This window comes from Elephantulus edwardii, unplaced genomic scaffold (assembly GCF_000299155.1).
Source record: "Elephantulus edwardii isolate Elephantulus edwardi_28Jun2011 unplaced genomic scaffold, EleEdw1.0 scaffold00126, whole genome shotgun sequence".
Taxonomy (NCBI): Eukaryota; Metazoa; Chordata; class Mammalia; order Macroscelidea; family Macroscelididae; genus Elephantulus; species Elephantulus edwardii.
In genome coordinates, this window is record NW_006399876.1 from 9,539,325 (window position 1) to 9,552,688 (window position 13,364).

The following is a 13,364-nucleotide window of genomic DNA, read 5'->3' on the forward strand; positions in this document are numbered from 1 at the left end:
CCAGCCCATGGGCTCAGCTCTCTGGCCTGGAGGCTGACTGTCACAGTCTAGAGAGCCCTGGCCTATGAATGAAACCAGGGATCAAGTTCAGACGCCAGGGCCACTCAGTTCTCGAGCTCTGGCCAAGGCAGCCAGAAGTCAGGGTTCAGACATGGGAGCCAAAGCCACCGAGTTCTGTAGTCCAGCAGACAGGGCTAGAAGCCGGGGTCAGAGCCACTGTGTCCTGGATGGGACCCACGGGGCTGGCGTTCAGTACTGATGCTCCAGTAACGGCTGGGCAGCGGGGCTCTCCCGTTCCTCAGTGGGGGCAGGCCAGTCGCCTGGGGGCCCCGTGGGGGTGCCATTTTCAGGGGCACAGCTGTCCAAGCAGGGACTGTCCTGAGCTGCTCTGGGGGGTGAGGGGTCGGTGCTGACGTCCGGGGGGAGGCTGAGGTCCAGGGGTGCCTGGCATAGGGGAAAATGGTTGGCAGGAGAGCAGACCTGAGCTGCCTGGGCCCCTGCCTCCCACAGCTCCCTTACCTGAGATTTGGGGGTGCCTCCTTTGGGGCTCCCTGAGGCTGGCTCCCCTTCGGGTCCCCCCAGTCCCTTCCGACCGCCCAAGCTCCACTTCCCACTGGGGCCCTCAGAACTGAGCAGACCAGGGACAGGGGGCCGTGAGGGCCGTGGACCCTCAGTGGGGGCAGGTGAGGCAGGAGGTGGTCCGGGAAGCCGAGGAGGTGGCCACTGCAGCAGCGGGGGAGGCCGCCCATCACCCGAGCTGGTCAGGGAAGGCCGTGGCCCCCAGCCAGGGCCTGGTGGGAGGGGTTGGTCGCCGCTGCCTGTGGAAGACAGATAAATGGGCAGAGATCTCAAGGGGCCGTCCTCCTCGGGGGCTCTGCTCAGCCGCGCCTCTCACCTGCTGTGTTCTCAGGCGTGGGGTGTGCCAAGGGGGGGTTATTGCTGAGGGCGGTCAAGCCGCTGCCACTGCCCCCACCACAGTCCGAGTCATCCACGTTCCCGCCACTATTGCAACCGGCTCCACAGCCCTTATGTAGCCTAGAGGTGGGGAGGGAAGAAGGGTCAGGGATGTGGCTGGGGCCTCACAGGCAGCAATTCTCAGCCCCCAACAAGTCACCCCACGTCTCTGAGACAGTCTCGTCTCTGAAAGGATTGGCTGTCGAAACTGCAGTGTCATCAATACACTCTGTGATTCAAGCTTCGAATCTGGCCTCCAGCACTTCCTCCCTCCGCAGCCCAGGAGGCAGCTAGCTGCGTAAGCCCCAGGAGTCCTGCTTCCTCCTCTACAAACCACCTCCCGCGGCCTCCCAGGCAGGGCTCACCTCTCCCAGCTGCGCAGAAGCCAGCGGGCAATGGCGCCCAGGCTGATGGGGCCTCCCCACAGCGCCCGCAGCTGGGGGTGGCTGCCGGCCAGGGAGGTGGTCAGGGGTGACACGTAGATGGGGTAGCCCAGCGGCTGGTCGCAGGAGGAGTTGATCATGTTGCGCAGTGCCTGCTTGGCGTTCTGGATGCTGCCACGCTCGGGGTTCCGGTTGCGCAGAAACACCAGCTCCTGCTGCTGACCAGCCCAGAGGCCACGCACGCACTCGCGGTTCACCTGCAGGTGCCCACACGGGACGGTCAGGGTGGCCGCCCAGGCAGCGGGCAGGCCCAGGGTGGGTGGGGCCCGGCCCACCTTGATGACCCGGAAGCTGAGGTGGCGCCGGTTGAGCATGATGATCTTGTACTCGTCGGAGGCGTCGTCCATGACGTGGCGCAGCGCCAGCAGAGAGGGCGTGTTGCTGAGGATGGCGCTGCGCCAGGCCGGGTCGCCCTCGTGTGAGATGACCAAGCGCTCCTCGTTGGCCGCGATGGCATCGTACAGGGCCGCCGGGTCCTCATACTCATCTGGGGATGTGAAGTGGTCCTGGTGGCGGGAGGGCCGGGTCAGGGGCTCCTGCCCCTCGGGGGGCAGCATCCCCCACCTGACCACTCGGCCTGGGCTGCCCACTATCCCACCTGGTGTAGTTTGAGAGCCATGCGAACCCCAGGTGCCACCACACGGTGAAGCAGGTCCATGTCGGCAAAGACCCACTCGTCACGCGGGGAGGTGATGCGGAAGTCCCCCTTGAACAGGGCATGCAGGCCGTAGAGGAAAGGCTCCAGGCTGGAGGAGGAATGGGAAGAGAGGAAATAAAGGAGAAACGAGGAGGTGGAGAGCAGTGGCGGAACAGAAAGGGATGAGGCTAGGTGAGGGGGTATTAGGGTACAGGGCTCAAGACCAGGGAGAGGAGAACCAGGAAGGAGAGGTGGGGTGACGTGAGAAGTAGGGGCTGGGACTAAGTATTGAGGAGGTAAGATAGGGAGGAGGTAGAGAGATTTAGGGGGTAGGCGAGAGAGAAGTGGGGGGAAGTAAGCAGAGGCAGGAGGAAGTAAGGAGACGGGAGGGGGCAGGCTGAGGAGCGGTGCTCTGCAGTCACATGCTGAGTGCCCTGGACAGAGACCCCCTCAGTGTGGGCCTCAGCTTCCCCCATTTTAATAGGAGACCAATCTCCGGCACATTCCCAATAAGGAGAGGCCGCAAGGCGGTGACCGGAAGTGCCAGGGCAGAGTGAGAAGGCAGGCCTGGCGGAAGCTGTAGTCACTCACCTGGCAGACATGCTGTGAGAGGCGGTCCCCAGGGCCCGGCGGCCCAGCACACACAGGCCAAAACACAGCGTGACCAGTGGCGAGTTCCAGTCCTGGTCCACGGGCTGCAGCACAGGGACGCCATGCTGGCTCAGACTGGGGCAAGGAATGAGCGGTGGGGGTGGTGGGGGCTGGGGCCCACCCCAGAGGCAGCTCAGGATGGGGGCACCCGTCCCATAGGAGGGTCGTGCCTGGGTCCCTGGAGCCAGTGGGCAGCCCGGGGGAAGGGTCGGACCTGGCCACGCCGGGAGGCACAGTGCTGGATCCACTCAAGGTGCACCGCGCAGAAGGAGGGCAGTGACAGGCCTGAGAGCCGCAGGTCATAGTCCTCGTCCACACTCAGTGAGAAGGTGGGGTCTGAGTCGGCGTAGCCAGGCGCGCGCACAGGCCGCAGGGCAGCGGCGATGCCCTCGTGGCTCAGCCATGTCTCCAGCTTCGGTGAACGGCTCACGTAGTAGATGATGCTCTGAGGGGACAGCAGGTGCGAGGGCTGGGGATGCTGCTGCTGACCACCCCGGCCACTAGAGGAGTCCAGAGTGATGAGCCTCTCCCACGGAGGGCTCCGAGCAGGAAGACCACCCTGCTGGTCTCAGGCCCTGAAGGCACAAGGGCACATGCTGCCCAGCCAGAGTTGGGTCCACAGGGCCACTGTCCTGTGACACGGGCCTTGTGCAGCACCTGTATGCTTCTCACACCAGCCAGGAAGGTCTCCATCAGTACAGGACACTGAGGCTCAGAGAGGACAGATCTGCTCAGGCCCCAGGACCATCAGCACCAGGACAACAGGGCTGGGAAGGAACAGGGCTGTCTGTAAGCTGGGGCCCGTCAATGCCCTGGGCCAGGGTCCTTCAGGCACCTGAGGGGTAACAGTGGTAGAGCGTCTCCCCAGGATCCGGGGCTTCTTATTAAGAATCCCAGGGACATCTAAGCAGCATCTGGGAGTATGAGAGGGCAACTAAGGTGACAGATGGTAGTGCAGCCAAGATGGACGGGCAAGTGGGGTGCGGAACTGGCCTGGGTGGCCCCTTGCTCCACTCATTCACACCTAACTGCAGGGCCAGGGCTGTGAGCGTGGGGTCCGCGTCCGTATGGCAGCAGATACGCAGCCTCCTCCCCCACAGATTGCTGAGAGGAGGAGCGTGGGGGTCGGGGGCACAGAAACCCCCTGGGCGCTGCAGACTGGCAGTGGTGCATGGCCAGGATGGGGGGGACTGGTCTAACCCACTGTGCCGAGTGACCCAAGGACCAGGTGCAGAGGCCAGGCTAGGCCATGAAGCTGTCCTCTGGAAGGGGCACAGCCCACCACACCACACTGCCCCAAGCCCTGCCTCTCAGGCTTCATCTGTTCTCAGCCTCACCCTTTACTCCGCGTCTACAACAGTGCATCTGTCAGGGGCCCTGACCTGGGTCTGCCCTGCTCAAGACAGCCACGCTGGGCCCTGGTGGCGCTCCTTACGGGACAAGAGCCTGCAATGGAAGCTCATTCCACTCTTCCCTCAGCCGGGCTGGGTGCCGAACTCTAGCAAGGGCAAAGGGAGGCTGGCCTGGCCTGGGCTTACAATGAGAAGCAGGGAGCCCTGGGTCCAGCGCTCTCCAGATGAAAAGGGGCCATAGGTAAAGGCCTGTCCCTCTCTGAACACAAGCTCCTTGGTGACGTGATAAAGAAACAGTGTGATAGGGGTTCACAAGACCCCACTCTCAGGAAGGGTCTGGACAGAATGGCTGCCTACTATCACGTGACACACAGTGTCGTCTGGAAATACGATGTTAACCAGTGGGATGTAGGACAATCGAAAAGAGAGTTCCAGGTGGGTGGACACTATACTTGGAGCCCGAGACTGTTCTAGGAAGGTGTGTAACTCCCACAGTACCTCAGCCTGGGGGCCATGAAGTGGCACTAGACCCCCACCTCACTGAGAACAGTCAATCCTACTTCTCAGGGGACGAACTATCCCAGGCTGCCTCTGGGACAAAAGCCTTCAACAATCCAGGCTCTTCCTGCTCCCCGTAGCACAGTCTCATCACCCTGCTCCCCAAAAGATCTAAGACCCTTGAGCTGGTCTGCAGCTGGTGGGCCAGGGTTCAGGGCAAAACCTTCCACCTCGGCCCCAGGCTCCACTCCTGTGACAGGAAGGGGCTGCACCTGGAGGCCACCCATGGCAGGCAGCTGGAGCTGCACCTATGATCACTGTTGACACTGTCACTACCCCTGTCACCCGGGCTCTGTCTGAAATGCTGGCCTCATCAATGCCCTCCTGGACTAGCAGCCAGGACAAGGACCAGGATGCCACCTGCCCCAGGCTCTGCTCCTCAGGCACGCCTCCGGAGTGGTGACTGAGCCCCAGGCCAGTGGGGTCCGTGGCTGTGGCGAGAGCACTCTGAAGCACGAGCAAGCCTGGAGGCCTCTGCCTCCACTGGGCAGAACAGGGAACTCGGGGAGGCTGGGCAGAGGCAGGCCGGCCCTACCTTGACATAGTAGGTGATAAGGATCTTGCGGAGGTCGAAGACCTGGAGCATGGAGGCGGCGTTGTTGTCGCTGATACTGTAGCCCTCCAGCACGTACTTGCTGGCTGTCACCTCCCAGGCCAGCCAGCGCTGCCCGAAGGCAGCATTGAAGGACAGGACCCGGGGCAGGTGGCCTGGCTCGCAGCAGCAGCAACCGCCATCCTCTTCCACACCCTCGGTGATGGCCTCCACCTCACGCTGCTGGCAGTACGTGCCTGGGGGAGAAAGGTCTCCAGTCAGGGGCCCCAGGAGACCCTCCCTGCTCCTTCTCAAAGGTTCCAGCGTGGCACCCAAGGCCTTCCACCATCCAACCTGCAGCCCAAGTCACTGTGTAAGCTGGGCCAAGGGGTTTAACATTTTGGCCTTTCCCAAGGAGGATTCCTAGGCAGACCGCATCCTAGGGGACAAGCTTATACAGGCGACAGGCTGCCGGGGTAGCATCTCAGATACGGCTCTACACTCCACACTGTGGGACCTGGGGAAAACTGCCTGCCTCTCTGTGCTAAGTTATCAATGATACCAACTGCACCCCTTTTGCACTTCCTTCTCTTTAGCCTCAGGCCCTAGGCTAAACTTCCATCCTCCTGTCTGTGTGAGACCCTCACTGCCCTCAGCTGGAAATTCAACAATTTCCAAACCTTCTGAGTCACTCCACACACTGCCCTCTCTGAGACTGGCAGGTGCCCAGCCCCGCAAGGCCCAGAGTGGCCCACCGCTCTGGCCTCGCCTCCGGCCTCTCTTGCCATGGGGCCCGCCCCACATGCCCTTCCCTTAGCAGGAATGCCTTCTCCTCCTGCTCACCCTTCAGCCCTGTGTTTAGTTATCGACCCTCAAACAAGCATGCTTTGTGTCCCAGCGAGGCTGGCCAGTTCTCTCAGGGACCCTGGGTGCTGGGAAACTCCTGCCATAACGGGAACCTGCTGTTTTTTCGTGGCAGCCTAGCTGACGTCACTCTTTCCCACCAGCTGTGCACTGTCGTCCTGGTTCCTCACCCACGTGCTGAGACAGAGGAGAGGGCAGTGGACATGACTCAACGTGTGCACTCAGGCACACACGGACAAGGAAGTCTGCTCCGCAGCGCGGAGGCTCGGACTGGAACTGGAGGAGGGAGGTGACTTGGTCAGGATCACCGTGAGGGCTTTGCTCAGAGCCCTCTGCATGCTGGGGTCCCTCTGAAGTTGAGGACCCAATATTCACTCCTCCCAGGGCAGGGCGCCAGCTCCTACACTGGGTGCCATGCCTGGGCAGTGGGGGCTGGCATGAGACCCCAGAGCTCCAGGTCAGTCCACCACAGCAGCCCAGCCGGTCAGAAGTGACCCGAGTCAGGGCTAGAGCTCCTGCCTCCCCGTTCACACTGCGAGCCTGCGCAGGAGAGCGCTTCGTCCCTGGGAAGGGCGGAAATGACGACAGGTGCCCGCATTTCCACGCTGCAGTACCCACAGAGCGTGCCCACCGAGCTCAGCCCCGCCTCACCCCGGAACTCCAGGCCCCGCAGCTGGAAGGTGATGAGGCCGTTGCCGACTTCGATGAGGTGCACCAGGGCGTTGAGGTAGTCTGAGGCCAGCACGAAGCAGTCGCCGGGACTGTAGTTGCCCCAGCGGCCCAGCACCAGGTCCCCACACAGTGTATGCTGCAGTGAGCGCGTCAAGTGCTCGTAGAAGATGGAGTTGAGGTTGTTATCGTCTGCGCCTGGAGCCCAGGACAGATGGACAAAACAACAGGTGGATCAGAGTCGCTCCCCAGAGGCCCCGGCCCAGAGCACCCTGGATGGCAAGTACCCACCAGGGTTCCTGTCCAGCTGTGTGACCAGGCGGGTGTTGGAATGATCCACGCGTTTAGTGCTGTTTGGAGAGAGCACAGGGGGAGCTGAGCGCAAGAGCTGCCGGAGGTCAAGGGACAACCCCACCGGCCGGCTTGATAGTGCTGCTTCTCCGCCGCCTGGCCCAGCTCCAGGCTGCAAGGCAGCTGACAGCACAGCACATTATGCAGATGAGAAAACTGAGACTCAGAGGACTCACCCAGAACTATATGCCTAGTGTCCCTACCCGGCCGAAACTCATGTATCCACTGCTGCCCCCGTCCAGGGCCTGGTCATATCCACTCTGCCCAAGGGACTCACTTGTAGTCGCGCTCCCAGAACTTGAGAGGCCGTGCGTAGGACATGATGAAGACGGCGCTGCCCAGCAGAGGGTTGAGGGGTGTGGAGAAGAGGGCAGAGAGCAGGGCCTGGACGAACAGCATGGCCGAGTCTGGGCACCAGTTAAGGAGGCAGCGGATATGCAGGACCCGCCCCAGCCATCTTCCATATCCTTTGGCCCCTGCTTGCCCTGCCCTCCTGTGGCCCCTCCCTGCACCCCAGAGGCAGGCTGGGTACGTGGCACAGCGAAGGGCTGGGCGAAGGCATGGAAGGCGGAGCCCCAGGTGATCTGCCAGGGTGCGATGTACGTCAGCACGAAACGCAGCTTGTACAGCAGGTCCCACAGCTGATGAGGGTGAAGTGGGGGGAGACATCGCGTTCAGGGAGGTGGGCTCTGCCAGACCCGAGGCCAGGCTCAGGGGCCCACAGAGAGCCCTGGGGCCCACAGGGAGCCCTGCTCCCACTCAGGTTACCCACCGGCTGACCAATGGAAGATCAGGGTCAGGGTCACGCCCAGCTCTTTCTCTGGACCTAGCTCCATCTACTGAATACCATCAAAGACACCCAGGCTGAGAACTGATCGGTTAACCTCACGATCACCCTGTCCCCATTTCACAGATGGAAAAGGTGAGGCCTTGAGAAGGTAAATGGCCTGCCCAGATGACACCTGACTCAGTCATTGTTGCTGAGCATCAATGGACAAGCTCAGGCCCTATCCCAGAGGGACAGTCAGAGTCCACCCTCCTGGACAGCTGGGAAACTAGAAGAGAGAAATCATCTCAAGTGTGTGAAAAGGCCAGGCCTTTGCCAGGGTCCCAACCATAGCATGAGCAGCCAGGATTCTAATTCCCCGGCCCCTGACTGGGGAATCCTGAAGCCTGCAGGTGGGAAGAGCCACCAAGGCCCCTAACACTTGGCTCCTCACTGGTACCCAGAGCTGTGACAGGAAGGGACAGAGCCAGGTCAGGCTCGTTCCAACAGCTCACAAGGGAAGTGGTCAGTACAGTCATTGGGACAGAGAGCTCTAAGGTCAGACATAGGCCTGGGATCCATCCCGAGAGCCCTGAGGCAGGTCACTGAACTCCTTAAGCCTCCCTTTCCTGAGAGGACCTCCGTCCACTCCCTATGGATGGCTGAATGAGTCCAGAAGGGGCTGGGGTGAGGAGTCCCTGCCAAGCTTGGCTGCAGCCCACTGCCCTGGGTCTGGGCCTCAGCCACCACTCACCTTGCTACAGAGCAGAGACATGAGGAAATAGTCGAGCAGAAAGCCCTGGGAAAGGCGTGGGTAGTCGAAGTGGAAGAGCAGGACAGTGAAGGCCAAGGTCAAGTACTGCTGGGGTGGGCAGCAAAAGGCTGAGCGCAGCAGCTTCAGCCCAGCCACCGTCATCAGCAAGGCCCTGCAGCTGGGGGCACAGGTGAGGTTTTAGGAGTCTGATGGCAGAAGGGGGAGCAGGGGGTGAGTGCCCCAGCTCTCAACCACCCTGGGACCAGCAACTCCCCACCTCTATCCCTCCTAGAAGGTACATGCACGCACATCTGCCTTGAAAGAAGCAACTGCTTCAACAAAAGTGTCAGAAGCTCAAAGTTCTACTTCAGCTTGCTGGGCAACCTTAGGCAGGTCTCGTGCCCACTCTGGACCTGCGTCACCCTATGTGGCCCAAGCGCTAACTGAGGGCTAACGGGGGGCGGCCCTCACTAGAGGCAGAACTTCTCAGGATGGCTGACGACAGTGTGGGCGTCCACTGTGAGGGCATTGAGCACGACGGCGGGGTAGATGAGGTACTTCTCCACACACTGCAGGCCGGCGTACAGCTTCTCGAACCACATCACCTGCGCCGCACCTGCGAGAAGGCTGGGCTGTGGTCACATCTGGGAGCTGCACGGCCAGACTGGACACATGCTCCAGAGGGACCCGGGGGGCTCTCCAAACCACAGACTATGTGGTTCAGGGTCCCCACGTTTCCAGGGGTGTTGCTCTTAGGCAGGGCACACCAAGGAGGAAAGGGGCTCCATGTGGCATGGGATCTGGTGGGGGCTTTTTTGCCCTGTCTTGCTGTGAAGAAAATGCTGACAGGGAAATCAGAAATGGCCAAGGGGCTAGCACAGGGCCCCCTGGAACGGGCCATGGTAACTGGACTCCAGCTGGTTACGGCCACATGGAGAGACCAGCCCGGTGGCAAGTTAACACCAGGAATGCGACCTACACGTGACCAATTCGGTGTGAAGCGTGGCCGCAAGGTTTATCAGTGCACAGACCAAGAGACGTGTGCTGGGCAAACATCCGCAGAGCAGCAGTTTGTTATTCTGTGGATTCTGGCCTCCCATCAGGTTTCTGAGACTAGAAATCTGAGTGGGAAGAGATCGCTTGTCTTTCACTTACAGACCAGTGGTGGATTCGATCCGTCAAACCTTCTGTTAATAACAGCACTATATGCGATGCCATCATATTATTCTGTCACTGAGCCAATCCCAATTCCCAGGGACCCGTAAAACAGAATAAAGGCCCGGCACAGTTTTCAAGGCTGTGTCTCTATAGGCGCAGATGGCCACTTTCTTCCTCACAGAGCAGCTGGTGAATCGAACTGTCAACCTGTTAGGTGGCAGCCAAACACTTAACGAACGCATCACCACAACTCCTCCAAGGTCCTTTTCTTGATTATCTTTACTTTTTTAATGATCCCTTAAAAGCAGTAAAACCCTAACTTCTCTCTCACCTCAGGGACAAAGAAAACTAAAAAATGGAATGGGCAGAGCAGAGCTGAGCTAGAACACACTGAAGGCAGCTCAGGGGCTGAGGGGTTGGAGGGCCAGTGACAAGATGTGGTGTGGGGAGAGGTCATTCCTGACTGGCACTCCTCAGGAGACCCGGTGGAGGCCGAGAAGTCGTGGCAGGAGCGTGGGGTATGTGGGTCCCGGCCCAGGCGGGCACTCACCCCTCACTTCATACTGGCTATACTCCAGAGGCTTCAGCACAGGCTGCGAGAGGCAGAACCAGGGCAGCTGTTTGCGGAGCTGTGGCAGCAGGTAATGGGTGAAGAAGCCCAGGGCCCCAGCCAGCGCGTACAGCACATACCCCAGCACCGACTGCGGGGAGAGGAGGGCAGGGGTTAGTAGGGGCCTGGGCCACCAGGGCCCAGGATCAGCTGGGTGCTCGCGAAGGACCACACCAACCTTCAGGGCGATGAAGACAGTGCTGGCGCTGATGGCGAAGGTGAGGACAGCGATGACCACACACATGACCAGGTCAGAATGCAGGACCTCACGCTGCAGGGCCAGGAAAACAAACTGTCGGCACACAGGGATTCCACACACCTCAGCTCCCCAACCACCACCTCACCCAAACTCCAGGCTCCGGCCTCCTCACCACCGACTGGCGCATTTTGTCTGGCAGTGGGTCTGGGGGCTCAGCCCGGGCTGTCTCCAAGCTGCGCTCCTCCAGCTCAGGGAAGAGCTTACTCCGGATCAGAGACCTGGGGGTGGGGATACAGGGTCACTGGATTGGGAAGGGCAGGCTTGCCATCCCGTTGCCCAGGCCCAGGCTGCCACCAGAGCACACACACGTGTACACAGACAGACACACCCAGAGACCCAGACTGCCCCACGGTGCACACACACGTACAGACAGACATATCCAGAGACGCAGACTACCGCATGGGGCGCACATGTGCACACAGACATACCCAGAGCCCAGCCCACCCCATGAGGCGCACAGGTAAGACCTGCACTGACCAGAGCACGGTGGGATCACTGCTCTGCCGGCTCAGGTGGTAGGACAGCGCCACCAGGAGGCCACAGAACACAGAGAAGAGGACAGGGACGTGCTGCTCCGGCCATGGCGTCTGGGGAAGAAACCCAGATGGTCAGAGCAAAGGGAGGGAAACAAAGGGCTGAGGGGCCCCCAAGTGAGAAGCAACAACTGAGCTCAACTCACAGTCCCTGCCCGATCACCCCCAGCATGGCCCCACCCCAGGCCCTCTACCTTGATGGCCCCAAGGCAGAAGCCATAGAGCAGGGCGGCAGCCAGCAGGCTGCGGGAGAGGCTGAAGATGGCAGTGAGCGGGCTGGTGGCAGCTGTACATGGGAAACAGTCAGTGAGTGATGCGCCCGGCTCTGCCCAGCTGCCTCACCTGGCAGGGACCTCCCTGGGCAGTGCCCCCACACACTCTGTCTCCCCAACCCTTTCAAGGCTCCTGCCATTTTTGGGGTCACACTCACATGGGCCAGGCCAGGCTGGAGTTCCAGGAACAGACGGGAGCAGCTCGGCAAAGGCCCTACTCCAGCCCTAGGCCCAGGGATCCCCACACCTCTGCCGCTCACCCTGGTTCCAGCCCCCAGGTCTCTATGGCCCCCTTACCTATGCCCGACACTGGCCCCAACCCACAAGCCTATGTGGCCCTTATCTGTGCTTCCACAGCGGCTCCAGCCCACAGGCTCCTGTAGCCCTGGTACCTCTTCCCCTTACACTAGCCTCAGCCCACAGACTTCCGTGGCTCCCCGTACCTGTGCCCCCGAAACCATGCATGTCGATCTGCTCCAGCAGGTACATGAGGCAGGTGTTGACCTGGGGCAGGAGGCCCAGGAGGAAGACGAATGGGAAGCATAGAGTGAACACTAGCAGGAGAAGTAAAGGCCTGGTCAGTGGGAGGCCGCCTCCGAGCCCACCCTGGGCCTCAAAGCCCAGCCCAGTCTCACCAGTGGCGACATCACGGGCACAGAAGAAGAAGGACGCGGAGAAGAGGGTGAGGCCGTAGAGGGAGACCGGCGGGAAGGGCTGGGCCGAGCCCAAGGCGTCCAGCAGCCAGATGAGCAGGCAGCAGATGCAGAAGTAGACAGGGCGGCTGTACGCGATCACCCAGTTGTGGCCCTGGGGGGCCAGGCTGTGAGGAGCCAGATCCCCAGGCTCCCAGACGTTCACAAGCCCACACCCCAGGCTGGTCCCAGGGCCTCTGCTGGAGACCGCCTCCAGCAGCTGGCGGCAACGGGGAGTGAGGAGACCTGCCCCCCAGGACCCAGGCCTCCTGAGGCGGGCCCACAAGTACTCACGTGCATGGGAGACGCAGCATCGGGCTGAACGCTCTGAAAGACACGGGATCCACGTCGGCAAAGAGGCCGAGCTCACAGGAGGGGGGGCCCTGGGACTTCTTCGGAGCCATCATTAAGCCACCCCCGCCCTCAGTGTCCTCATCGGAAGCTGGGTAGCCGGCTACAAAAGACCTTAGCTACTCTGCTTTCCGGTGGACGCTCCTCGGAGTATGTCAGTGGACGGTGGAGGCTGGGAGCAGGCAGGGAGGCTGACCTTGAGCAGGGAGTACTGACAGGAGGCGATGACCAGGCAGAACTGGAACACCCAGATGTCTGTGAAGAAGCCCTTGAGAAGCAGCAGGTAGCCCAGGAAGGCGACCAAGCTGCTCAGCCCGACGCCAAAGACGTTCTCCACCATCCCCCGCGTCCTGCGGGAACAGCCGAGTCAGAGCACACCCCTGCCCGCCTGAGGGTGACGCCAAGGCAGCTCAGCCAAGGGGAGGCAGGGTCTGGTCACACGGGTCCACGCAAGCCTCTGCTCGGGACACCCTCTCGGGCAAACAGGATCCCCCAGCGTCCCTGTTGCTCTTCAGCCTCCCAGTCTACACCCCCTCCAGATTCTGAAATTCCAGGCGCCAACACCCCTGGAACCTCCTGTCTCCAGCTCACCCCACAGGCCATGGTGAGCACAGGTGTATTACAGCACAGTGGCCAGACAACAGACAAAGACAGCTGCCACCCAATCGACACCTGGTCACCACCACTGCCACCCAACGGACACCTGGTCACCACAGCCAGTTCCAACACCAGGCTGCCTCTGCTCAACCAATGCCGGACTATGCACAGCCAGCTCCCGACCCTGGCCGCACAGTCACCTCCCGACCCTGGCCGCGCAGTCACCTCCCGACCCTGGCCGCACAGTCACCTCCCGACCCTGGCCGCGCAGTCACCTCCCGACCCTGGCCGCGCAGTCACCTCCCGACCCTGGCCGCGCAGTCACCTCCCGACCCTGGCCGCGCAGTCACCTCCCGACCCT

At 61.4% G+C, this 13,364-nt stretch overlaps 1 protein-coding gene across 1 annotated transcript in view; it reads right to left on the reverse strand.

The window, feature by feature from the left end:
• Positions 1 to 249: 249 nt before the first annotated feature.
• Positions 250 to 13,364, reverse strand: part of PCNXL3 (pecanex-like 3 (Drosophila)) — a 19,884-nt gene continuing 6,769 nt past the window's right edge. The window contains exons 12-35 of the mRNA XM_006893325.1: positions 12,603 to 12,756; positions 12,350 to 12,382; positions 11,999 to 12,170; positions 11,807 to 11,917; positions 11,286 to 11,377; positions 11,036 to 11,145; positions 10,671 to 10,776; positions 10,478 to 10,570; positions 10,240 to 10,390; positions 9,003 to 9,147; positions 8,532 to 8,709; positions 7,544 to 7,652; positions 7,289 to 7,418; positions 6,952 to 7,010; positions 6,643 to 6,858; positions 5,131 to 5,384; positions 2,900 to 3,130; positions 2,626 to 2,729; positions 1,996 to 2,143; positions 1,673 to 1,903; positions 1,320 to 1,594; positions 896 to 1,035; positions 520 to 818; positions 250 to 444 (exon numbers count right to left, since the gene is read on the reverse strand). Of these exons, the coding sequence (XP_006893387.1) occupies positions 250 to 444; positions 520 to 818; positions 896 to 1,035; positions 1,320 to 1,594; positions 1,673 to 1,903; positions 1,996 to 2,143; positions 2,626 to 2,729; positions 2,900 to 3,130; positions 5,131 to 5,384; positions 6,643 to 6,858; positions 6,952 to 7,010; positions 7,289 to 7,418; positions 7,544 to 7,652; positions 8,532 to 8,709; positions 9,003 to 9,147; positions 10,240 to 10,390; positions 10,478 to 10,570; positions 10,671 to 10,776; positions 11,036 to 11,145; positions 11,286 to 11,377; positions 11,807 to 11,917; positions 11,999 to 12,170; positions 12,350 to 12,382; positions 12,603 to 12,756 (3,736 nt within the window). The remainder of the gene's footprint in view (positions 445 to 519; positions 819 to 895; positions 1,036 to 1,319; positions 1,595 to 1,672; positions 1,904 to 1,995; positions 2,144 to 2,625; positions 2,730 to 2,899; positions 3,131 to 5,130; positions 5,385 to 6,642; positions 6,859 to 6,951; positions 7,011 to 7,288; positions 7,419 to 7,543; positions 7,653 to 8,531; positions 8,710 to 9,002; positions 9,148 to 10,239; positions 10,391 to 10,477; positions 10,571 to 10,670; positions 10,777 to 11,035; positions 11,146 to 11,285; positions 11,378 to 11,806; positions 11,918 to 11,998; positions 12,171 to 12,349; positions 12,383 to 12,602; positions 12,757 to 13,364) is intronic.